We start from the raw sequence: 27,422 nt of genomic DNA, 5'->3' as shown, positions 1-27,422 counted from the left end.
TCCAGGCTCAGATACCTGAGACCATCTATCAAAAGTTTCCTCCCAAACAGGTGTGGCAGGCTACTCAAATGTTCACATGCTACTGAGGATACACAGTAGGGTTAAATAAGTCAGAAAGGAAGAGTGAGTTAAACTCAGTGAGACATTGCCATGGGGCTGGCTATGAATGCAACACAAGATTGTTTCCTGTTAGGTGAGGGGCTCAGACCTCCATTTACTATGGTTAAAGTGACAACTTGCCTTTTTGATGGAACTGTTACAAAAATCTGGATATCTGTACACACTCATCTGGTACTGCTCCCTACTTGGCATCTAGATTTGCAGGGCAGTTTTACCATTCTGATTTAACTGGAATTTTCAAGACCAACTGCGGGGGAAATGTGTGGAATGATTCTTAAAGGTTACTCACCAACTTCTTAAGCTGTACTCATTGTACATTCAGACTACCCCCCTGCCTTCCCCTCTTCCTCAGGGTTCTAGCACTGTGCGACTGGTTGAGTTGTTTGGGTGTGCAAAATTGTCTCCAAATTTTCAGTACCACAAAAAGGGATGCCCAATGGGCCCTGATTCCTTGAAGGTTGCTGTGTAGCTCCTGTGTACCAAAGGCACCTTTCGTGAAATATGCAAAAGCAGTATATTTGAACTACAGTTACTAGTCAGCTATCTTTGTATTTTGGAACAAAACAAAGGAGGAAACTCTATCCAACATCAGGAACTAAAGCTGCCATAAGAACACTGCTTTGGTGAGATGTTAATGGTTCTGAAGGGCCATTTGTATGATAATGCATGAAATTCCAACCGCAATCCATTAATACCTAAGATCTTCTACCAGGCATTAAAGGGCTAAAATTGGTCCATATCTAAGTAGTCAGTCAGGATTTCCTTGTAGTAGCGTTTTAACTAGGGTCCTAGCACTACAAGCAAAAACCTCAGACAAAGGTAGTCTGGCTTTCACTGGGCATGGGGACATTTATATATAAACCCCACCCTTATTAATGTAAAGTTAGAGGAACTGTATTTATTTTTCAGTACAAGCAAACTTCAAAGCACATTCTGAACAGCCACTGCTAATGGTCAGATGGTATGATCAATTTAAGAAACTCCAGACTTTCCAAAACCCTTTATTAATATGAAGTACAAAACAGAAATATGTTGTTATAGCTAATCAGAATTATTTTACTTAACGACTCTAGCGCAAAGGGGTGTTCTCATAAGGGTTTTTGTTCCAATAATGAAACTGTACATAGATTTAGGATAGCAATCTTGCATATGGTGTGTGTATAAGGTACTTGTTCTGATCAAGAGATATTAAGCCCTCCATCCCTCAGCGAGAAAAAAAAAAAAAAGAGTACAATCTGTGTTGATCAATATTTTATATAACAAAAGAATCCTCAAGCATATGTCAAACCCAACAAAAGTTCATGGCATTTTCTGTAATGGGGAAAAAAAATACAAAATATTTTCATTTAATTAAAAATAGCAGTTTTTCAAATGTGTGCGCCAGAAAGTGTAAAACCAGCACCATTCATGTACAGATCAAGGAAAGCATGTGTCTCACTTCAAAGAATAGAATGGAAACATACACCTCCCTTTGTACTCTATGACTAGGGAAGTATTTCTGTGCTGTGTGTGTGTTGAGGGAAGTTCATGTAATTTTCTGGAAAATAGAATATTTAATCGGTCTGTTTAATTAAAAAATACTTGCTACATTTACAGATCAACTGGTTGACTGTACCGGCTTTAACATACAGTAGACAGGATATAAAATTTAGTATTCATATCTTGACAGTGCTTTAACAGTCCTCTGAGAGTGAAATGTTCTAGTTAAATAAGATGTAGGAATGTAGCAAACTTCTGTCACATATACAGTAAACCCCATCATTACATATGTGGGCACAACTTAAAAGATTCATTTTATTCACAGCTTGCCAGAATTTTCCAATGGCATGTCTAATAATGTATTTGTTTGTAATCTGCAAATCATAGCTCCTACTGGTGATTCTTAAAATGGGCTTGTTCAGTTATTGAAAAGAATACATGCTTTCTAAAGGGGTACTACCAGTAACTCTCTAATCTGTTAATGCAGTAATTTTGCAGGTATGCTAGTGGGGCACGTTTTTCTGTTTATTTACATACCTGTAAAGTAATTTTAAATACAAAAAGGCTTTTTAAAGAACTAAAAAAATTTGTATATTTTCTACTTTTCATCCAACCAAGTGAAGTACATCATTCAATAATAAAATTGTGATTCTAAGCATAAAAATTAACCATATTGTTCACACAACCATGTTTGCCAGTACACTCAAATCACTTTATAAATCCCACACTGAGGCCCTTACTGGGTTTTTTTTAAATGTAACTACTCATTCTAACTGAAAAGCTTCTCTCGTGTAATAACCCACTCCACATACACCACCATGCACACATGAAGAGTTGTATACAAACACCTTCCCCAAATACCATCCTTTCAAACACACACACATACAGTACTTCAAACATCTTCCAGTACACACATACAGTGACAGTAGGTCAGCTCACTGTTCTTTTTTTGTTTTGTTTTACAGTTCATCATGTCCCTCTGTGGTCTCTTGGTCTTTCAGTTTGAATTCTTCAGCTGTAATCTTGCCATCTCCATTTCGGTCCTGATTTGTGAACATATTTTTAACAATCTTTGAAGAGTCAAAGCCAGGAGCTAGTTTTCCTTTGCCAGAATCAACCTGAGCTTGAATGTATTCTGAAAACTAGGGAGAAAAAAAAAAAGTTCACAATAGAATAATTAAAACAACAGACTAAATGGATATTTTAGAAAGACCAACAATTACTGCTCAATACTAACTACCAGGGTCCTAACCACTGGAGGGGTGAGAGAACATATATGTTGTTACCCTTAGATCTTACAATCTAAATTGGACAGATCAGACATGAGGTAAAATCTTGCTACTCTGAAGTCAACAGAAGTTTGGTCGTTCACTTCAGTGAAGCCAGGATTTCACCCACAATACAGATTGAAGATGGGTTATCCAAGAAAGACCTTGCATAAGAAGAATTTTGGGAAGGGAAATGAATGCAAAGAGAGAGGGGTTTTTTTGTGCGTGTGTACAAGTATAGGGAATTCCAAGTGTGAAAGCTGACATGGAAACAAGAGCAAAGGTAACATTTCAATAAATTTTCCTCAAGCAAAGTATTAATCCATTTATCTTTAACTACTCCTCCTACGACTTTAAAACAAAACAAAAAAACATATACCTAGAGCTATAAAAGGGCTCAGCGGGGCACTTGGGGTCAGTGGGAAAAAATTTAAATCAAAATGGGGGTCCTGGGGTTGCTAAAATTTGAGAACCGCTGTGTTAGAATAACTATAAACTAACACAATGTTGAGCCTCGGTATAGGTAAAGACTGTCGTATTTAGCATATCGACTGGTCAAATATACATTCGTTTGTCTAAGGCAGATCAGGCTACCAATTTCCCCTGACATGCCTCATTTAAACACACTTTAGTCCTAATTCCAACATATATCCATAACTCTTAACACACACATTATGCAATAATATTAATGCTCAGTGAGTTATTAGTTTTCAAATGATACCTCCCAAGGCATATACTGTAGAAAGATTATTACAATAGCGTGTAGGGTGTGAATACAGGGTTACTTAGGATCACAGTCTTACAACAGAGAGCAAAGAGAATGGAACTATCACACTGCTGAAAGCTTTTTAAAGAGACAATAACATCAAATCTACTCAGCTTCAAATAATGAATTAAAAATAGTTCAGGGTCTACACCTGCATTTGAGCCCTCTAGAGTCTCTTTTTAAAGCAAATTTTCCTTTAATAAACAAAAAATGTCCCTTACGTGTTACATCTAAATACTGACACAAACAGAGGCAGGGAAACTGTGCACAAAGTGCTGTCCAATGCAGAAATTATACAGACTGACTAGATTATTTTTTCCCTCTAATCTCAGTTACAATAATCTTAGGTGCTATTTGTAACAACAGCAGCCACAAAACTTAAGATAGAAGTGTGATTTTTGACATTTACAAACATTTTGATCCAACACCCTTTCTCACATCTTCCCCCCCCCAGCCCCTTTATAGATCAAGCTCTGGTACCAACAATCACATCCAAGCTTCTCCCTCCCCATTCAGTTCTGAAACACAATGTACATTACATCTATTCTGTAGACAAGAGCCTTTCAGCCCTGTAAGAATAGGGCAGCTACAGGAGATCAGAGGAAAATTAAAGAGGAGAGAAGGAGAGAGAGATAATAGGAAGAAGGAGGAAAAGAAGTTTAGTCTTTTAACCACTGGTCTTTCTGCCTTTTGACAGCCCATATTGTTCTTGGTAGGGTTTTTTGAAAATTTAAAATGTAAATTTAATTTAAAATGGCAGCTTCCTGTTAACTTGGTAATAACCATAGCCAGGGCTGGATAAACTCCAAAACTTAAAGACAAAACCTGACTTCTCCATGAGCTTCATGGTGATGGAGCTAAGAACAAAAAAAATCTATGCAGGTGGTTTTACCCCTCTACTTACCTCCTCCAGAAAAACTTCTCCATTATTATCCTTGTCAATTTCTTCAAAGAGATTTGGAGAGACATCACCATGCCAGACAAACATGTAGCCATCAGGTAAGCCAGACACTAGTTCCAGCAGTTCAATGTCAAAAACTAATACTGCACTACCAGGAACTTCTCCTTCTGTCACAACAAATAGCACAGTTACGTATTAACATTCAGTTATATGGCAAAAGGACAATTTAGGGTTTTTTCACAATTAAAAAACATGTCTATTACTTAAAGTGCAACTACAAGTACTTCACGAGGGGTCCGATCCAAGCCCAATGAAATCAATGGGAGTCTTTTCATTGACTTCAGTGGGCACTGGATCAGGCCATATATAAACAGCAAACTGGGGCTAGACCATACAATATTTGATTATATGAGACACATGCAGAACTAGATATTTGCTATAAGTGACATATATAATGTGAGTTTTTAATCTTAAAGGCCCTGACTCAGGAAAGGCACATAAACATGTTTAATTTAAGCACTTGAATGGAATTTAAGCATTTGCTTACGTGCTCTTCCTGAATAGAAATGCTTTCCTGAATGGTGGCCTAGCCAAGTTTCAATCCAGTTATTTTGATAGACACTTAATATAAAAGTTAACCTTTCCTTAATAACGGTGCCCCACATTTTTATTAATAAAAATGAAAAAGATATATGGCGACTCCATATATCTTCTAGCTACAGATACAAGATTGCCTTTGTCTGATATATTTCCTCCACTGGGACTCTTCATTGAATATGCATGATATTGTTTTTTTAAAAAAGGAAACAAATCAAAAAGGAACTTCTGATCCAAAATGAATAAAGGAGTCGCACGAGATATATAAGAAAATACTAATATATTCAGAATCATGCTAGCATTTACTCCAGACCATATGTCCAATGTAATCTTAATAGTGTCAAAATACCAATGACACATAATTTAGTAGAATTTTTAACTACATTATGGTGTTTTTAATTAATAATTTTATATAATTTTAATACATTTATAATTTGTCTTGGATTCATATACAAATCAAAGAGGTGTTCAATTAATCTCTCATATTTATTCTATATTAAACTCAGTGTGATGCCGGACGCTGAATCTTTATACAACAGAAGTTGTCTATGTTCTTTAGGAATCCAAATCAACAAAGTCAGAGTGAGCTGTGGTGAGTTTGATATCATTAGGACACCATTCCCCAAGTTCTTTTAATTGCACAGGCCAGTAATAACTCCATGTACTAGGAACTGATAGCCCTCTGAAATTTCAATGTTTTGTAATTAATTCTTGGAGCCCTATAATTCCAAATTAAAGACTCAATCCCACAAAGTTCCTCCTGCACATAAATTCTAGCCCATGCATAGCTACAACAATTCCAATGAGACTGTTCACACGGACAAGTGGAAGTGCAGGCCCAAGTACAAAACAATCCATCATAATGCCTAATTTTTAGCACTTAGAAAAATGATTGGGATTCACCAAGCCTGGGTTCAGCAACTACAATGAATGGGAAGAGACGGGCACCTAAGAATGGGATTCATATGCAGGGGTTTGGAGCGGAGCCAGGAGGTGGAGCGTGGAGCAGCTCCGGAGCAGTGGAGCTGCAGGTTTTTGGCTAGAGCTGGAGCAGAGCCGGAGTACAACTCCAAAGCCCTGTTCACAAGAGGCAGCACGCTGAGTGAGGAATTGCCTGAGCTAACCAATGGGAGATGCAAAGGGAAGGCCTGTGCCCCAAGCCCTGCCCTTCGCAGGGAGTTAGGAGTCTAAGTCTGGACTGCAGGAAGGCACCTAAATCTGGTTTGGATTCACAGTTGTGAACCCTCTCCTGGAATCAGGTGCCTAAGGGGTTTCTTGCAAGAAACAATGGAGGATGAGGAGTTCCCTCATAACTTTTGGCCCTGTGGTTAGGGTACTCACCTGGGAGTTCCTCACTCAAGTGATAGTTCAGTGTCTAAGATGCTTTGTGAATCTAGCCCTACTGCTGACAGCATTCCATTATGACACATGGTGGCACTGGCACTCAGTGGTGTCCCATGGTAATCAGCACACTGGCCAGAATGTCACATTTTCAGAGCCATATTATTAAAGGTGGAAAGTTTATTTCAACCAAACACTTTTTTGTTAAATTACTAGCATGGAAAAGATCCAAAGAGAGCACTGTAACACTGCTGGATAATTTTAAAAATGTAAAAAAAACCCAAATGTTTAAAAATGGTATTTTTCCTTACCTTTTCAAACCACTCTTACCCTCCTGCCCCAGAAATAATGGAAAAAACAAGACTAATAACACACATACTTCAGTCACTCAGTAGGTAATAAGTTACACCACCAGTTGTCTATTAGGTTCCATTTACTTACCAACACCAGCTTCTCCATAACCAAGATGGGGCGGAATAATAACTGTTCGTCTCTCTCCAACACACATATCTCTAAGACCCATGTCCATCCCCAAAACAACCTGTCCAGATCCCAGAACTATATTATATGTTTTACCAAGACTAATCCTGAAAAATAAAAGAGAGAATTTTTACTACTTCCATGTTACCCAAACTGTACAGTTTCTATATCAAAGTCCCTTTGTGGCCAAAAAATCAAGTTTACCTCTAATGCTATATGCTTCTAAATAGCCAAGTGGTGTAATTGCTGAGGTAACAGATTGTATGTGATAGGAGCTTCAGACATCATGGTCACTTGAATTAAACCTGATTAAGGATTTTAATCCTCCCAATCAAAACTCTGAAATACTTTGTCATTCAAATAAGGGCTTCTTGCCTAGCAAATATCTTTGGGAAAAAACACTTTGCAAGCCACAAGCCTGATTCTGCAAAGTCTTAAGCACATGAGTAAGTTTACTCACACGAGGAATCCCCTTGGCTAAATAAGCCCAGCTGGGATTTTCAGAAGAGTTTAAGGGAATCAGGCATCGAACTGCCATTGAAATTCAATGGGATTTGGTCACCTACCTTCCTTCGGCTCCATTAAAAATCCCAGTTTGTGTGTCTAGTAGATTAGGTAACTAATTTGAACCCCAAGGCAATTGAGGTCTTTATTGTTTCTAAGAATCTTGCTAATATTTTAGTCCTATCGTATTATAAATTATAACTTGCTACTGGGGTCTTAGTTCTAAGATGTATTTCTATGAAGTGATAAATAAATTATATATACTTTGTTTGCAATGTTGTTGTAGCTGTGCTGGTCACAGGATATTAGAAAGACAAGGTGAGTGAGGTAATATCTTTTATTGTACCAACTTCTGTTGGTGAGAGAGTTTCTGTATATTTCAGTCATTCGGGAGGTAATAATTATACCGCTGGTTGTTTATTAGGTTTCATTTACTTACCAATGCCAGCTTCTCCACAACCAAGAAAGGGCAGAATAATAGCTGTTCATCTCTCTCCAATGCACATCTCTGAGATTCATATCCATCCCCAATATATTCAATAAAAGATATTACCTCACCCACCTTGTCTCTCTTAAATATACATTATAATTCTAAAAGGCAAGTTTGCAATCTTGGGACTTTTTACTGGCACCTATCCTTGCAGCATCTGAGTGCCCCTTTTTCAGTCAGTCTCTCTTTCCTTTTGTCATTTTTTGCTGAATTGTGTGACCCTGAGTACTGAGCCTCTATAAGGAAAGGATGGATGGTCCTGTGGTTAGGGCACTACCCTAGCACTTAGAAGACCTGTGTGCAACAGATATGACAGTGCCCTGCAATAGCCTTATAGGCCTGGCTTGACATGTGTAATTGGAGGTGGGTGAGGTATCATTTCTTGGGAAACAGGATTAGGGAGGTAAATGTATCAGCTGGCGGGAAACAGAATGTCTGTACTAGCTAAGATAAGGGGAGAACACTCTAGGAACCATTTACAATGGACAAGATAAATCCGGAATGCAAAGAGAAAGTTGTATATGGACATGGCATGGAAGAGCATGCAGTACGGGAAATGGTTCCTACAAAGCAACCGGACAATCCCAAAACATGCGATGCAGCATATAGTAAATGCAATGCACTGTGTACATGTATACAAAGGAAGAGGTTTTACTGTGTAAGTCCGGATGTGTGGTATGTTCTATATCCACTGTGCTTGAGTCTGATCAACTGAGCTTAGCTTTGCTGTATGCCAAATAAAGGAATCTGAGTGACAAAACTGAGTTCTTGGGGACCTGAGTGAAGGGGTTCTTGGGGGAAACCCAAACAATCCTGGGCAAACCTTATGGAATTAAGTTAAACCTTACTGAATTACGTTTACTATCTTTGGGGTCCATTGTATTGAAAATGCAAATGTTTGTGTGCTATTGTGGGGTTGTATGGAACACCTCTTTTGGAGAAATGAGGATTTAAAGCAATCTCTGGGAGACAAGGTGAACTTCAAAAGACTGTGCTGAACAATACAGCAGAGAAAATTGATCTTTTGGGACAGCATGTATAAGAGTGGAATTCCTAAGAAGTACTGGGGGGGAGAATATTGCGAACCCCCACCTTCTGACTGAGCCCATATAGCTTCACCCTGAGGAGGGGACCTTTGCTGTGCTGATCATCTGTTACTGGAGGACAGTCCAAAGACTCAATCTGGCTTCTCAAGAAGCCAAAGAAAGGACTTTTGTTTAAACAGCCTGGTTTTAAACACATTCGGGCCTTCGTTCTGATCCAGTAAATGGACAGGACCTCTAGTCCATGGGTGGTCCCAATCTTTAGGGTCGGGCTCAAAGAACGGACAAGGGCCAGAGCCCTTGTGGAGACTGGGGGTGAGGGGAGACTCTAGTAAGCTTATTAGCATGCGTGTAGGTTCTTTTATGGTGTTTAATATGTTCTCTGTAATACTATTGCCCTAAGAATAAAGAAGTTTGCATAGAAAGAGCTGTGTGGTAGCTTGACAGTGGGCAATTACACTGTTATCAGTCTCTGAAGAGGAAGCAAGCAGGTCTGCTTAGGCAGACTGTCTTTTGCTGGGAATAACATAATGAAAGCAGGGAACTAACTGTTCAGCCTGGAAATACCTGGGTCAAGAAGGAGACAGACATAGGTCTCCACCCAAGAGAGGCAATGGCTAGAGTGCCGGAAGCCTGCAAGTGGGTGCTCTTGCAGAACCACTGAGGGGAAATACAGGTGCAGTTGCCCTGAACTGTGACACAGGGTTCAAGTCCTTGCTTCACCACAGACTTCTTGTGTGACCTTTGGCACGTCACTTAGCCACTCTATGCCTCAGTCTTCCATCTCTAAAATGGGAATAATTGCACTTCCCTAATTCAGAGATTCTAGAAATTTAGAAATTCTAGAAATTAATGGAGATATCCCATCTCCTAGAACTGGAAGGGACCTTGAAAGGTCATTGAGTCCAGCCCCCTGCCTTCACTGGCAGGACCAAGTACTGATTTTGTCCCAGATCCCCAAGTGGCTCCCTCAAGGATTGAACGCACAACCCTGGGTTTAGCAGGCCAATGCTCAAACCACTGAGCTATCCCTCCCTCCTGGGGAGGGGATGTTGTGGGGATAAATGCATTAAAGATGTGGGGTGCTAGATACTATAGTGATGGTGGCCATATAAATGTCCATAGAGAGAGAGAAAGAGATTCAGCTGCACAAGTTATAATGAAAACTATGGACTATTTCTGGTGTTTATGTTCTTCTCTTTAAATTAAATAAATAAATGTAGTCCTTCCCTACCTCACCTCCCAAATAAAATACAAATAAGGTAAATTTAACAGTACTAATATTCAAAAAGATGAGGGGTGCACAGACCCAAAAACGGAACAAGAGAATTTATTCAGTCATAGCAAACACTATCTGAATTTACTTCAGCTCAATCCAAAATGTGGTTCATCTAAAATAATCTATTTTATGTCACAACAAGGAAACTAAACCAGTCAAGAGGGATCAGCACAGCAAAGAGATTCAGCTGACCTTTGAACGAAGGAGACAACGGTTGCCAGCAGCTTTTGCCTCCATTCACACTCCTAATGTGTACAGTAGGCAGGAAGTAAACATTGTCAGAACCCCTTTGTCCCCCAACCTGACCCACCATAAACATGATCACGATCCAACCAGCCAACAGTTTCTCCATGAAGATCTCAGCTGCAACAGAACCTAATGAAACACCCTAGTTCATGTGTATCTTGTTCATTACTATGGTGACAATTTCTATGTTCCTCTCTCACATCCCTATTTCTGCTGTCCCCAACTCTTTCCCTTTGGTTGCTCTCTCTCCCCATTTTTCCCTATATGAAAAGATTTTATAGACATGTCAGACAGGAAAAATAAATTGGTCCCATGTTAACATGAATATTTTAACATCACTGTCAACCTTTTTCCTTTCTTAATATCCTAATTGCTTTGTATGATATTCATTTTGACTCTCGCTTTCATAGTTACATAGAATATTTCATATGCCAAGTGACGTACTTACGTTGAGTCTAACAACGTGCCATCCAGGAGTGAGGCATTGTAGTGGTACTTCAAGTAATCTCCTTTCTTACTCAATACTGTGCAATTGGAAGGTTTGTAATGAGTAGTAATGTTGACAGAGTCCAAAGGGTTATGGAAGTCAATCACATGGATGTCAAAAACCAGTACTGCAGATCCTGGAATCTTTCCTAAATAGTAAGCAATCATATAAGGAGAAACAAACGGCATCTACACAGGTACATACTGACCTCATACATCACACAGTGAGAATACATAAAATGTTGAGTCTTCTACTGAGTGATTTTGTTCTTTGTTTCAGTTTACATTTCTCAGGATTAAAGCACTGAGTCACCTCTGCACACAAGAGCATAGATACAAGAAGCTTCCAATGAAAAACACTAAAAATGCAGAGGACACCAATAAAAAAGTATTATATTAGCAGTCAATTCAAAAATTAAAGGAAAACATGTCATCATTCAAGGTTTTAAAACTATGTACTCTACTTTGCATTTTTAATAGCACAGTGAAGCTGGAAGTTTACATTTCCTGTGACCAACTTAGCCACTTGATTGGTACCTCACACACCAAATCACTATTAAAGCGGCAAGACTGTAACAGAACATCAACACTTCCACCAGGCACTGGCAACTGAATAGCAGCAGAAAAGGGGTTAAACTACTTGAAAAACCTTGACAAGTATGTGCTTTTTCTCACACCCCAAAGTATTGTGTGATTATGTTACCAACAGCGATAGATGCATCCACAACCACCAACGGGTTTCTTTGCTATAAGTCTAATTCCCAATTAGCACAGTGGAATGTTGTCACAAAAATGAAACATTTCCTAAAATGTTATTAATGGAAAATAATGGTTTATGTACTGGGAAAAGCTTTTTAAAACACAAGCACACAACTGCGATTGTCTAGAGAAATTGACATAGTTACACTCTAGCAATACCCTTCCTAAAAGTGAGTGAGTTTTCACAAAGGAATTTTAATTGTATGTTATACATACACACATCCTTTGTTGTTACATGCATCCACTGTTTACAGCGGCGGCTTAGGTGTCCACAAAACTTGTGGCTGTGGAAGGAATGAGGAAGAAAACTTAACACACAGAAGTCCTTTAGCATACACAATTTATTAAGATCTACAGGAAAGAGGCTCTCACTGCAGAGTTCATAAACTCGCAGACTCCTGGCCCCAGTAACCTGTTTGTCTGAACCATAGATTATCAAAATAATTTTCATGTCCCCACCTACAGTCAGACAACTGAGACTGTGTATAATCATATCTAGCTAACTAAAATCGTTTTGAAGACTCTGGGCCTAATTCTGCCACTTTTACGCCCTTTGAGTACTATATTAATATACACACCTTTTGAATACCAAAAGAGAAGGATAAACACTTCAGAGATTAGCTAGTTTTAATTGCGCTGAAGAACAAAGGAAGCAATGCTTCCTATGAAAGACTGTACTGAAATAAAAACTGAGCTCACCTCTTCCTTCTTCTCCATATCCAAGATGAGGTGGAATTATTATTCTTCTCTTTTCCCCAATGCATACCCCAAGCAAACCTTCATCCATCCCTGCGATCACATAACCTTTCCCAATGTAGGTGTCATATGTATGGTTCCGGGAATAGCTATAGAAAATATTTTGCTTTAGTGACACTATTATCAGTATCAGCAGTTTTGTAACTTACTTAATACTATAGCAAACTTACACACATGTATGTTTCCTTTTCCCACTTTGTGATTGTAGTTTTTTAAACTGTTGTGTAACTTTAGCATTCTTTTTAAACCAGTTAAATCCAGATACATGACTGTATTCTATTGCTGTAGCGGCACAAAGCAGCCATTGTGTAGCAGTGAATCTGGCCCATAATGTTTAGCCAGTCACAGATGCACGTTTTGCTTATTTATGATGGTTAAACCGATACTGAGGAACCCTGGCTGTGGAACAACTGTTTTGCAACAACATCTCTGCAGGATACAAAAGGTGAATATTAAAAGTCAAGAATTACCTCCCTAGATTTCTCTCCTTATGTATATAAAACTAAATGAAATTAAATTTTAATAAAAGTAAGTTTTCTCCCTCAGTTCAAGCACTGCTTTGATCAGTTTTTATAAATAAAGTACTGGATCCATTTTCACCAGACATCCCTCATTTGGTCTCATTTTGTAGCAAAAGCAATGAATAATTACTGTTAGAATAAATTGATATCTGGGTGACTGCCCCTGAATCATCTACTAGAGGAATGGAGAGATGAATAAGCTCCAACAAGGAAATGCAGGTAATAGCCCTCCCTCCTAAACTATTGGCCAAGCATCAAAAGGCCAATCCCAAGCATTTGGACCAACATCTGTTACTAAAGAGAACAAATCTACCACAAAAGATGCTATTGCGTGCTGCACCTCTTGGGGGCCAAGTACACGCACAGCCCAAGGGAGGAAGCACAGAACTGATGTTAAGCCACCATAATGGCCCTGGGATTCTGGACGCCAGTGCAGCCCATAGTGTAATTTAGGCAAGCCTAGCTGGGTTGCCTGTGAGTAGCCCTACAACTTAGAATTGCCCAGAATGGGTGTAGAGATCATTACTACAGCCCCACTCCTAACACACGTCTCCTACCCCCAGCCTCACTCCTGACACATTCCCTATGCCAGTGGGAAAAGTCCCCCAGGCTGGCTCCTTTTGGATGACTAATTACACATGTTAGATATTGTCCTTACTTGTAACTTCTGCAGGAGGTTAGTGTAATTTAGGCAAGCCTAGCTGGGTTGCCTGTGAGTAGCCCTACAACTTAGAATTGCCCAGAATGGGTGTAGAGATCATTACTACAGCCCCACTCCTAACACACGTCTCCTACCCCCAGCCTCACTCCTGACACATTCCCTATGCCAGTGGGAAAAGTCCCCCAGGCTGGCTCCTTTTGGATGACTAATTACACATGTTAGATATTGTCCTTACTTGTAACTTCTGCAGGAGGTTAGAGGAGTGGCATTGTAAGAATGCATGCCATTTTAATGAATACATTTTATAACTAACATTTGTCAGCTCTTTAACATGATGTACAATTATTCAGCTGCACGGGGTTACACAACATCTCTCACTATTTATTCACAATGACCAAGATATAAATGCAAAGGAAATTTTCAAAAACTGAGTTATTACAGAAAAGATGAGACATCAGTTTACATTTTTATAAGAGGAGAAAAATGTTGACAGGTAACACAGTTCCTATGCTATGCTTGAACTCTATAGTGTACTCCAGTGGGGAATATGCAACTCAGGGCTTTGGCATTCTATTTGCACGTCACTAACTATGACTGAATCTCTCTGTATCTCAGTTCACCTATTGTAAAGTAGATATCCTATAATTCTATTAATGTAGATAAATTAATATTATGTTTGGAAAGCACTTTAAGATCAGATTACAGAAGCCATAGAAGCATAAAGTAGTATTGCTCTATTTATTCTACAATGGTTTCACTGCAATTTTTTGCTGTTTGTGCCAGGTTTAAAATAGAAAACTTAAGAACATAAGAACGGCCATACTGGATCAGAGCAAAGGTCCATCTAGCCCAGTATCCTGTCTTCCAACAGTGGCCAATACCAGGTGCCCAGAGGGAATGAACAGAAAATCATCAAATGATCCATTCCCCGTCGCCCATTCCCAGCTGGGAAACAGAGGCTAGGGACACCATCCCCGTCCATCCTGGTTAATAGCCATTGATGGACCTATCCTCCGAGAACTTATCTAGTTCTTTTTGGAACCCTGTTATAGTCTTGGCCTTCACAACATCCTCTGGCAAGGAGTTCCACAGGTTGACTGTGCGTTGTATGAAAATATACTTCCTTGTGTTTATTTTAAAACCTGCTGTCTATTAATTTCATTTGGTGACCCCTAGTTCTTATGTCATGAGAAGGAGTAAACAACACTTCTTTATTTACTTTCTCCACACCAGTCATGATTTTATAGACCTCTATCATATCCCCCCTTAGTCATCTCTTCTCCAAGCTGAAAAGTCCCAGTCTTATTAATCTCTCCTCATACGGCAGCCGTTCATTTTTGTAACCATTTTCTGAACCTTTTCCAATTCCAATGCATCTTTTTTGAGATGGGGCGACCACATCTGCACACAGTATTCAAGATGTGCATGTACCATGGATTTATTTAGAGGCAATATGATATTTTCTGTCTTATTATCTATCCCTTTCTTAATGATTCCCAACATTCTGTTCGTTTTTTTGACTGCTGCTGCACATTGAGTGGAAGTTTTCAGAGAACTATCCACAATGACTCCAAGATCTCTTTCTTGAGTGGTAACAGCTAATTTAGACCCCATCATTTTATATGTATAGTTGGGATTATGTTTTCCAATGTTCATTACTTTGCATTTATCAACATTGAATTCCATCTGCCATCTTTCATCTTCTTGATAAGAACTTAACCTTGCACACATTTTTCACCATATGGCTTTATAAATTGAAGTGTTCTTGGACACACAGATTAATCTTATTAATTATGAACTGACCCATACTTATGTCCTTTTTTTCTTTATCAGAGATAGATTTGTTAATGATTTTAGTATTTTTAAGGACCTGATTCTGCAAGGTGCAGAGTTTTCAAGTAGGGAAGTAGGATGCTCTTGTGGTTAAGGCACAAGAGTAGGACTAAGAGATGTGGGTTTAATTCCTGGCTCTGCCAAAGACCTCTCATGTAATCTTGAGCAAGTCACTTAATCTCTGTGCCTCAGTTCTCCAACTGTAAAATGGGGATAATATTTCTTTTCTTCCACCCTTTGTCAGTCTTGTCTGTTTAGAGTGTAAGCTCTTTGAGGCAAGGGTTGTCTTCTACTATGTATATACGGTGCACCTAGTCAAGTGGGGCCCTAGCCTCAGGTGGTGTCTTAAGCAATACTGCAATACAAAGCATGAACAATGACTCTTAATCCCACTGACACGCTCAAAGTTTTGAATTACTTCTGATAAGGATATACACCCTCCCTGCTCCCACTCCCAACTACCGCCTGAAACTCACAAGTCCCACACGCTTTACAAATGGATAGGAAATGGGAAGAATTCTAGAGCATTCCTACTCACTACGACTGCTTATGACAATGTTATAAGAAGCCTCATATATATATATATATATACACACACACACACACACACACACACACAAGTATACTGTACACATATAGACTGGAATTAACAATAGTTAGGTCTTGTATACTGCTTTTCATCATCAGAGCTGAAAGTGCTTTACAAAGGAGGCCAGTATTATCCTCATTTTACAAATGGGGAAAACTGAGACACAGAGAAGGGAAGTGATTTGCCCAAGGTCACCCAGCAGGCCAGAGCCAGAATAGAACCCAGGTCTCCTGAGTCCCATCCAGCACTCTATCCATATAAATGTCTAGTCGTTTGGTTACCTGGAATCAAATAATGTGCCATCCAGCAGCGTGCCATTATAGTGATATCTGAGAAAGTCCCCTGTCTGGCTTTTTCGCTCACAGGATCCAGGCACTTGTTGGTTCTCAATAGTGATGCCATCTTTCGGGTTATGAAGATCTAGCAGAGCCACATCAAAAACCAGAGAAGCCTGACCAGGAATCTCTTTACCTACATGTGAGATGGGGAAGAAGCAATTAAGTCAGAGCAATAGTTCTAAAAGGAATTCAACTTTTTGCTTTTCATGATGTTGTTATTTATATTTTGTTTTCACATCCCAGATAGCAGATTTGACTATTAGGACAATGAATAATAAAAAAAAAAAAAAAAAGGGGGGGGGGGGAAGGGGGTACTGCAGAATTATGGCCCCCCAATCACATGGCCAAATCTGCTTTCAGTCAGTCATCCAATGTGGGGTTGTCCTCTAATTCTTTGAATTCCATTATTTTATTTATTCTAGGTATATTTATACTGAACCCATTGTGATAACACCCGGTCATCCAAAATACTGGTCTCTCCAATTAAAGACGACAGAAGCCTATGTACAGTGTGTGCATCTGACCAGGGTTTCTGAATTAGTGAGCATTTCCGTCATACTTTTGAGGGTCTATATAATAACAAATGGGATAGAGAAGGTATACTGGAACTTCTGTTCCCCGTGTCCCATAAGACAAGGAGAAGAGTTCACACGATGAAATTAAAAGCGGCAAATTCAACATTGATAAAAGGAAATACTTATTCACACAATGCATAATTAGACTGGAACTCACTATCACAGGAAGTCGTTGAAGTCAATCAAGATTCAAAAAAAGATTGAATATTTATATGGATAATAAGAATATCCAGAATTATCATAATTCATGATGATAAAAATCAAGGAAGGGATATTAAACCTCATTGTTCAGCACTAAAGCCAAATTTCTAACTATTCAGGATCAGGATGAGACCTAATGTGGGGGGACAGGTGCCCCATATCTGCCTACTATAGCATTCTTGCCTCTTCCTTTGAAGTATCTGGTACTGGTCACTGCCAGAGACAGGATACTGTCTAAGAAAGACCCTGGGTCTGATCCAGGATGGCAATTCCAGATCTGATCTGGGATATATTGTGACATAACCCAGACGACTCTTTGCCATCAATGATGGGCATGGGCATGGATTCACAAACACCGGCTCAGATATGTGTGAGTGGAGTCCAGGAAACAGCCTACTGATGGACAGTTATTAGTGAGACTAGCAACAAGAAATAAACAGAAACTGGGAACTCTAAGGGTAGGTCTACACTTACCTCCGGGTCCGGCAGTAAGCAATCGATCTTCTGGGATCGATTTATCGCGTCTTGTCTAGACGCGATAAATCGATCCCGGAAGTGCTCGCCGTCGATGCCGGTACTCCAGCTCGGCGAGAGGAGTATGCGGCATCAACGGGGGAGCCTGCCTGCCGCGTCTGGACCCGCGGTAAGTTCGAACTAAGGTACTTCGAATTCAGCTACGTTATTAACGTAGCTGAATTTGCGTACCTTAGTTCGAAGTGGGGGGTTAGTGTGGACCAGGCCTAAGATGACTTTCCACTTATTGAGAGAAGTCAAATTGCTGTGGCAGTTGTCTAGAAGAAATAAGGAAGCACCTGACTTCCAGTTTAAAAAGCATATGGAGTTTATTCTTCATAGAAAAAATTACCTGCAAAGAAATTAAACTTCAGCATATGTTATATATTACAATTAAGTCAATGCTAAGCACTCATCTGTCAATAAGCCAGCCTACTATTTATGAAAGAAAAATACCTGCACTTTGCTGATAAGCCACATCCTGAATTACTTTTAGAAAAGTATTTTCAATCAATACATAATCTGAAATAATGGTACTTTCACAATGCTAAATACGTAATGCAAAGGTTTGTGTTAGAAAATGGAGAGTTTGGGGAGGGAAGAGGGGCACTTTTACCATCTCCTTCTTCTCCATATGCTAGGTAAGGAGGTATTGTGATAATGCGCTTTTCTCCTACACACATTCCTAGGAGTCCCTTGTCCATACCAGGAATCAGCCATCCAATTCCCACATACGTGTCGTAAGTTTTCATCCGATTGTGGCTAAAAATTAAAACAAAGAATTAAAGAAGAAAAAGCTAATTATCACAGAGCCAATCAAAAAAATAAAGAAAATTAATAACCAAAAGCCACACACACACAAGCATCACAATGAGTTGCTAGAGTTCACTTCACACTTGGCACAAGGAATACAATTTACAACCTTCTGTTCCAAAAACACAGGCATCTACAACTTGAGCTAATGGAGACATTCTGGGTAACATTTTCCAAAGTGCCTAAATGATTTAGAAGCTTAAGTTCTTTTTCAGGAGTGATTTAGAAGGTTAATCTCATAGATGTAGGAGCCTAAGTGCCTCATTGAGTTTTCTATTAGGATTTAGGCACCTGTGAATATTTTACCCTCTGTTATATTTCAGCATTAGTAGTACAAGCCTTTAGAAGGGAAGAATCACACACACACACACACACACACACACACACTTGAGCAAGTCTGACATTTGATCCCATAGAGGATGCTGGTACATATACATACAAGCAAGTGCACTAGAAAACACTAAAAATAGATTGGTGGAAGCCTTAAATTTACTAATCAAACAATTTATGAATAGCCTATATTTTGTAAAACATTGGCAGCACAAAATTTCTCTTTCATTTTTCCGCGAAACAGGTTTGGCTCTTGAAAATGTGGGATTAATTGCGCTGGCCAGAGCCTGCCTGGCAGTCATTGCAAAAGCTTCACACAAAGTTCTGCCAATATTCCAGGCAGTCCTCTGTTGGAAAGCAACACACATTGGAAGACTTCCCAAAAGGGTAGTTAAAAACCAGAAGACCTTGACCGGGCTAACCTCATTTTTAAAGTTCCAAATAACTAACCTAAAAGAAGACAAAAAAGTTACTGACAAAATATTACTAACTTTAAAACATATTCCTTCCAATCTCTACCCACAACAACATCCATACCTTCCATGGTCTCGATTCTCACTAAGCATGATGTCCCAACATGAACTCTGATTATTAATAAAATAATACCCACCATGAAACCCCAGTGAAATACACAGGCTGCCTGCCTACTGAGGCATTTTAGAAATGGAGATACTTTATTTTCTTTAACAACCCTGTACAGTTTTGTACATAAAACACCACATATAAATATCAATATTAAAATTGTTACAAAACCTATTCATTAATTTTATTATAGAATACGGTCGGCATGGAAAGTGAAAGGGAGAGAAGCTTCCTAATGTCCATGGAGTAATAAGATATCACTTTTACTGGTTTGAGCCAGTACTACATTCATACAATCCTCTAGACCGATGTGTATAACTCTTATGAAGCCAAGCTACTCCAATAGTCTTGCAAGCTCCTTTCTCTTTGTTTCACAGTGTAGTAATTAACATTAGTTATGTTATCCACTTGGAAAAAAGAAGAAAAAGCCTCCTTTAAGTAGCCCAGAACAGATATAGTAAAAAAAAATCCACAGAAAAGTATTAACACCTTACCTTGAGTCAAACAGAGTCCCATCCAAGAAAGTTCCATTGTAATGGTATCTTACAAAGTCAGACACCTGGATTGTCCGAGTACATCTTTCAGGCTTCAAATAAGTTTGAATTTGAACCTCATCTTCAGAATTCCAAAGATCTATCAGAAGTACATCAAAATGAAGCACTGCATTTGGGGGGATTACACCAGCTGCAAACAAAATAAAAAACAAAAAAAGTTAAAATCATTATCATGCTACCCACCTTTTCACAGGGTGCCAAACTAACATAAAATCATCTAACTTTACTTGGGCCACTGACAGCATCACACGTCTGCCACCCACAAAGAAGTTTTCTAAAGAAGATAACCAACAATAGCTTTATACTTATTTACAATCTTATACCTTTATACTTTATAACTTCATATATTTACTAAATGGCTGTAATTATACCTCCAGGATAACACAGGAGGGAACAAAATTAAATCTTTGGTAAAGACCCAATCCAGAATTTTGCTGAGCTCCTCACCCCCCTATGAACTCTGCCAGAACTCTGCCTTTGCTACAGATGAGAGCACTTAACACACTATATAAGATCAAGCTCCAAATAACTGTTTGATACTCCTAGACTATTCTCCTCCATTTGGGACTTGAAAATTTTACACATGAGCAGTAAGTAAGAAGCTTTCCTTGAGGAAACTGGAGGCTTACTTATTAAATTCTACCGAATGTTATAAGGACCCTGTCATCTTGAAATCTAGTCAGTTAAAAAAAAAATTAAAAATTTAAGTCACTTCAGTTAGTAACCCTAAGTCTTCAGCCAATTTTTATCATTTTTCAACATTTTTGTTTTTCCATTTAAATCATAGAACTGGAAGGGACTTCAATAGGTCATCTAGTCCAGTCCCCTGCACTCATGGCAGGACTAAATATTATCTAGACCATCCCTGACCAGGGGCGGCTCTATGTTTTTTGCCACCCCAAGCACGGCAGTCAGGCGGCCTTTGGCGGGGGGGGGGGGGGGGGGGGGGACGCAGATTCGGTGGCGTTTCTGCGGGTGATCTGCCGGTCCCGTGCCTTCAGAGTACCCGCCGCAGAATTGCTGACAAAGCCGTGGGACCGGTGGACCTCCTGCAGGCATGCCGCCGAAGGCTGCCTGACTGCCGCCCCCTGCGGCTTGCCTCCCCAGGCACGCGCTTGCTGTGCTGGTGCCTGGAGCCATCCCTGTCCCTGACAGGTGTTCGCGTAATGTTCTCCTCTCTCCTGTTTTTGTGTGAAAAACCACACAGGGAGAAACTGACTATATATGAAATGTTGTCAAATATGCTAGTCAAGCAATCCAAAAAAAAATAGAGAACAATATTTTGGCCCTGATCCTGCAAGTACTTATGCATCTGAGTGCTCCCACTGAAGCTAAAGGGAATGTTTACATGCTTAAAAGTTAAGCGCACGCTTAACTGATTGCAGGATCAAAGCCTCTCTCTTTAATCTTTTCCAGTTATGGTAAACAAAGATGTTACTTGTAAAAATAGTACGTAAAAACAAAATTCATTTAAAAGTTTAATTTTTAAGCTGAACTGTCATTTTTAGAATAATTCTAGCCTTTATGGTCGTGAATCAACTTTACAAACAAATATGACCCAGGAATAAGGTGATACAGTGTTGTCTTTGTATTTAGCAAAGTCTGCAGAGTGAAGTTGCCTTATTACCATAGCATTGGCCCTGGACTTCACTGGTGAAGCCCCTGTATTTTAATTCTTTAACACTAAATGTCAGGTATCTGAAAATTGCCCTCTGACCCACCCAAAAAACATCAAATCAGGTGCAGTTTTTACAATTCTTTTTTGTAACTTCAGATTTTATCAACTTAATTAAATCTCCTACATCCTATGCAACCAAAATATTTATAGCCATGCTGCTGTACTTACAAACTCCTTCACTCCCATAGGCAAGCTTGGGTGGAATTTTCACAAAACGTCTCTCGTTCACACACATTCCAACCAGAGCTTTGTCCATCCCTGCAATAAGCTGGCCTTTTCCCACAAAGGCATTGAATGTGGAACCCCTGTCATAGCTAACGAGAGGGATGGAGAGAAAGAAAAACATAAATGGGTTATTTACAAACTGCTCTGTGTCTATCTCTTGTCCTAGTTTAATTTTATCTTGCTCCAAAGCTCACCCAGTTAGAACATCAGACAGACCAGCTATGGAAACCAGGAAACTAATGCAAGCATCTCCTAAACTTCACTCCTCCATTTGACCTCAATGCAATCTCAGCCTGTTATCCCTCACACATGCTTCCTAATGATGTAACAGGTATCTTCACACAAACATCAGACTACAGCTGAATTTTGCTAATTCACACCAATGACCAGAGGATCTATTGCAAAATTACTGAATTAAAAAGCAAATTAAACAGTTTTTAAAAAGCAAGGAAAATGTACCACATAATATATTTCGTTCATTTACTTTGACAAGAGTAGTTTAATTTTATAACATTTCAAAAAATAGTGGTAAGTGCACTGTAATATATTATGTAAAATAATGACGCCTTCGTAACATGCAATTTCATTGCTATTATTATATCTTTCCCCAGAAGGGGGGAGCACTGTTTTTGAGGCTAACTGTAGGATGTGCTAATTAACTACATTTTTCTCCTCCACACCCATTTCTTTGATATTAAGACTTAGACGAACATCAAAAATTTACAGATTTGCTTTATACAGCAAGTTTGCCAGTTCCGATAATGTGACGTATACTGGAACTAATCTTCCAATGGGATGATGTATGAGTGTTTGTGGTAAATTTGAATTATAATAAAGTTTTCCATAAAATGGTCACAGTTCCACTGTAAATAGGAGATTCCCCGCAACAGTATAAGCCTGGGTGGTAAAAGCTTAACCACATTAAATTCAATACCAAGTACTTTCTTTGAGGTAGTAATTCAGTTCAGTTTATCTGAATAAATAAATGTTGCACTTAATTTTCTTTAATGGAAAATGTGAACAACAAACATAACAGGAAGGCAATGAAGCCTCTGAAACATTCCCCATCCTCTATATGCTTTATTGCTCCCCTGTCACTGCAAAGCCTTTATGTTGTCTTCAGGTCATTTTCTTCAGATAACAAGAGCAACTTTTTTTTTGTTTAATGCTATGTCCTCCTTTCTGCCTGCAAGCAGCATTCTCAAAACCAGCCAGTAGGTGGATATTGTTATAGTCAGGGCTTTACTTTCAGAGACTGCATACATCACTTCCATAACGCACTGAGGCTCCTAATAGCCCCAGGCCTAGAATTCCTAAACGGCTTGTAAATGCAAGCTCCCTGTTGACTCCACCATTTTGCAACAGGCAATAACTTTTCTTAAAGCAGACATTACTTGATACACATCATTCGCTTCCTACTGAACAATATTTCCCAGAAATTTCTAGAGAACTTATGCTGGAAAACACTATTTAAACAAGCTCCTAGCAAATGCTGTTATATCTACAAGCACCCAATTAATAAGATTTTAAATGTATATGTTAAAGATTCTAAATGAGAAATTGATACTTGTCATATTTTGTCAATTGGGGAATGTATGACTATGTCAAGGATCAATTTAAAATAGTAAAACACACAAATGTATTATGCATTAAAAACAAATCCACAGTATCTAAAAGAAAATATTTGTATCGACAGTGGAACTGAGCAAAACTATACCAGAGCAAAACAGGTCTGCAGGACTAATTTTACTGACAGTTTACACAGATGGCATTTTTTTATTTCTTCAATATTCTATAGTTAAAGCCAGACCTAAAACTCCAAATTATTTGCATGGAAATAAGCACACATATTTGAAGAAGAAACACAATGGCATGAATTCTGATTTTTAAAAATAGATTAAATGTAACCGTTACTTCCGCAATACATTTTACAAGTCTGTATAAAAGTGATTTGTAGCAAGGAGACCTAACTTGGAAAGAACTGTAGAGTAAAAGCTTCCAAGTTTCATGAAAGTTTTCATCACTGAAGCAGAAAGCTAAATAAAACTGACAATTATCCATCATAGAAGTCTGCCTCTATTTAGGCTACAGAGGTCTTTTATAAAGCAATTTCAAATCACTACCCAAATATATTTGCTCTGATTTCATTAATGTAGTCTTCTCTTGGACCTTTAAATTAAAAAACTAGCTAGCAGCTATAAGAACCATAATAGAAACTTTGTAATAAATTAATAAATAAATAAATAAATAAATAAGTACACCGCTACCTCGATATAACGCTGTCCTCGGAAGCCAAAAAATCTTACCATGTTATAGGTGAAACCGCGTTATATTAAACTTGCTTTGATCCACCAGAGTGCGCAGCCCCGCCCCCCGGAGCACTGCTTTACCGCGTTATATCGGGTCACGTTATATCGAGGTAGAGGTGTAAGTATATATTTGATTCAAATCAATCTTTAATTCCTATATGGTAAGCACCTTAAAAAAAAAAGTCTTAAAATAATCTAATCAACAATAAAAAAACTCTTCAATTTCAAGAATTGCTAACTTGATGCAGTGTCAGATTTTTACTTTTTAAATTACTCTAAAACTATAAATTAGTAAGCCGCAAAAATGTAAACCACAAACTACCATCTAGAGCAGAATAACAGACAAATAGACAATAAACAAATAGACCCAATTAATTTCTACATTTATTTCTGTCATATATGTTCCTACATAGATTATTGCTTTTCATTAATATTGCTTACTAGTTATTAAAATACCACTCAGAGGACTTAGCGAGGTTTGGGGCTCTATTGTGCTGGGCATTTATAAACACATGGGGTATGTCTATGCTTCAAGCTGGGGTGTGTGATTACCAGCCTGAGGCAACATGCCTGCAAGAGCTTTGATGAATAAAACTGAGCAGAGCTATAGCAGTGGGAGGGGCTAGCTGCCCTGAGTACATGCCTAGAGTGTCTGATGGGTGTGTGTCTGGGGTGGGTAGCCCCTTCTGCTTCACATTTCACAGGCGTTTCCTCAGCCAGAAATAATTGGAAACCATTAAACATATATGTTTATACAGTTTATATACATACAATAGTCCCATATTTCCATGTGGCTCTCACACCTTTGTGCAGTGCAAAAAGACTTATGACTTCATATGACCCAGGGGATGGGGGGGAAATGAACCAAAACTACTGCCCCTCCAAGGCAACCCTGGAGCCCCAACCCACTCCCATCTGGAAACCACCTTCTCCGCACACTCCCTAGAGCTCTCCAAACACCTACCTTTTATCAGAGAGAGAGAAAAAATATGTTATACAGGATATAAGCCCTCACTCGTCAGAGAATAAGCCTGACCAGGGTGAGAGAACAAGGGGGAGTCCCGGTGGCACCTTAAAGACTAACAGATTTATTTGGGCATAAGGTTCCGTGGGTAAAAAGCCCACTTCTTCAGGCAGGGTGAGAGAGAAACTCTTACAGGGAGCTTATTCCGCAATTGCACATTAAGTACATTGCTTCTTGTGCCTCTCTTGGAAGCATCTGATACTGGCCACTATTAGGGCTGGTCTACACTGGGGGGGGATCGATCTAAGATACGCAACTTCAGCTACGCGAATAGCGTAGCTGAAGTCGAAGTATCGTAGATCGAATTACCAGGGGTCCACACGGCGCAGGCTCGACGACCACGGCTCCCCCGTCGACTGCGCTACCGCCGCTGGCTCTAGTGGAGTTCCAGAGTCGACGGGGAGCGCGTTCGGGGATCGTTATATCGCGTCTTAACGAGACGCGATATAGTTATTCCCGCTAGATCGATTACTACCCCCCGATCCGGCGGGTAGTGAAGACGTACCCTTAGAGACAGGATACTGGACTAGATGGACATTGGGTCGGTTTCTGTCTGGGAATTCCGGGGGTCTGAAGACCCCCACTTCAACCCCAGAAAAAAAATACAACCCACCTGATCTCTTTCCCCCACATAGCTCCTGGCACCCCCAAAACCCAGTCCCAGCACCCCCCAACATAACCCACCTCAGCCTCCATCCCTGACCCCTCTGAAAACTCCTAAGGGCCACTCCCCCCTCAAACCCCATCTACTGCTGACCTCCCCCCACACTCGGAAGGGGGCAGCTCCTTCTCCCTGCGGCCCCCACCCCCGGCTCCTGTCCCGGCAGCCGCAGGGGAGCCCGAGCCACAGGCGGGCCGGGCGGTACCTGGAGTCGAACTTGCTTCCATCGGGGAAGGTGCCGTGGTAGTGGTAGCGCACGAAGTCCCCGCTGCGCACCGTGCGCGCACACTGCTCCGGCACGAAGCTGCGCTCGATGTGCACATCCTGCCCGTCCCAGGGCTGCTCCCCGGCCGGCACCGGCGGAGCCTGGCAGGCCACCCAGCTCACCAGCAGGGCGGGCAGCAGCAGCGAGCAGCAGCGGTGCCTCCACCGCCTGGGCACCATCCCCAAGCCCGCCATGCAGCGAGAGGGAAGAGACGGGAGGACGGAGAGTGGGGGGAATCAGAGGGGCCCTGCGAGCGATTCCCGGCCTCCAAGCGCCGTGCGGCCTGTCCCACGGCTGCTGCTGCAAAATTTGCAAACGTGGTGGATGAAAAAAAAAAATCTCAGCCCCCTGCCTCCAAGAGGGAGGAGACAGCAGCCGAGGAGGAGGGGTGGGGGTGCCCAGACGGGCGGGGTGGTCGCGGTGCACCGCTGCTGTTGCTACTGGGTAGGTGGGTTCTGTTCTAGGCGCTACGCTCCAGCCCAAGTTCTTTCTGTTACATGTGGTTCGTAAGTTTCGCTGCTCTCCTGGAAACAGGCCAGAATCCAGGCCTCAAAGTCCAGGGGGAAAGGGAGGGAGAAGAGGCATCACAGCCCATCCCCAGGAGTCAGGACCCTTCAGAAGTGAAAGGCGGGGTGCACATGGTGCAACGTGGCACTGATTCTGAGTTCAGCGTAATGTTGCTCTCCTCACTTCATGTTCCTTTGCTTCTTTCAGGCTTTTGGTTTGGTTTAATTCCTCCAAGATACACTTTTAACTACTATGTTGAACAAGTGATCACTACTTGTTCATTTGTTTCCATTTCTTTACAAATGTATTCATGCATTGTACCACATTTAGTTTTTGCATTGTTAAAAAAATCAAAAAATTAAAAATTAAATTAAATAATATTTTCACTTAAACTGACTCCAAAAAGTATATTGTAATATTTTAAATAGTAATTTACCACTTGAATGCTGCTTTTCAACTTCAGATTCCATTGCAAACACTAGCTAATCCTCAGAACATTCCTTTGGGCTTGGTAAATGTTACACTCCCCAGTGTTTTAAACAGCTTTGGAAATAGCGGTAGAGAGATTAAGCGATTTGACAGAGGCTGCAGCAGTAAGTGTCAAAGCTGGAATCAGAATTAAGGCCAGTTATAAGAACATAAGAACAGCCATACTGGGTCAGACCAAAGGTCAGACCCATCTAGCCCTGTATCCTGTCTTCCAACAGTGGCCAATGCCAGGTGTTACC

At 40.1% G+C, this 27,422-nt stretch overlaps 1 protein-coding gene across 2 annotated transcripts; it reads right to left on the bottom strand.

Moving 5' to 3' along the window:
* Window positions 1-1,105: 1,105 nt before the first annotated feature.
* On the bottom strand, window positions 1,106-26,804 carry FKBP9 (FKBP prolyl isomerase 9). Of its 2 annotated transcripts, none has more exons than XM_005302734.5 (10): window positions 26,128-26,804; window positions 21,872-22,017; window positions 19,966-20,155; window positions 18,363-18,508; window positions 16,401-16,590; window positions 12,459-12,604; window positions 10,963-11,149; window positions 6,914-7,059; window positions 4,538-4,701; window positions 1,106-2,741 (listed from the first exon to the last, which is right to left on the bottom strand). In XM_005302734.5, exons 1-10 carry the CDS (start codon window positions 26,379-26,381, stop codon window positions 2,559-2,561), a joined length of 1,752 nt encoding a protein of 583 aa, XP_005302791.1. In that variant the 5' UTR covers window positions 26,382-26,804; the 3' UTR covers window positions 1,106-2,558. The 2 variants fall into 2 exon arrangements, with proteins under 2 accessions (XP_005302791.1, XP_065439834.1); XM_065583762.1 differs by lacking the exon at window positions 26,128-26,804 and adding an exon at window positions 22,123-22,343.
* Window positions 26,805-27,422: the final 618 nt, after the last annotated feature.

Source organism: Chrysemys picta, chromosome 2 (assembly GCF_011386835.1).
Source record: "Chrysemys picta bellii isolate R12L10 chromosome 2, ASM1138683v2, whole genome shotgun sequence".
Taxonomy (NCBI): Eukaryota; Metazoa; Chordata; order Testudines; family Emydidae; genus Chrysemys; species Chrysemys picta.
Note: the sequence above shows the minus strand (reverse complement) of the source record. Positions and strands in the feature narration are given on the sequence as shown.

What these genes read in the sequence shown, in the direction of transcription:
- FKBP9 (XM_005302734.5), bottom strand. Translation starts at nt 26,381, where the DNA reads ATGGCGGGCTTGGGGATGGTGCCCAGGCGGTGGAGGCACCGCTGCTGC. An exon ending in GGCACATTATTTGATTCCAG is followed by an intron (nt 12,605 to 16,400) that starts GTAACCAAACGA and finishes TATTTTCTATAG; the next exon opens with CTATTCCCGGAACCATACAT. An exon ending in ATATGGAGAAGAAGGAAGAG is followed by an intron (nt 11,150 to 12,458) that starts GTGAGCTCAGTT and finishes CTTACTATTTAG; the next exon opens with GAAAGATTCCAGGATCTGCA.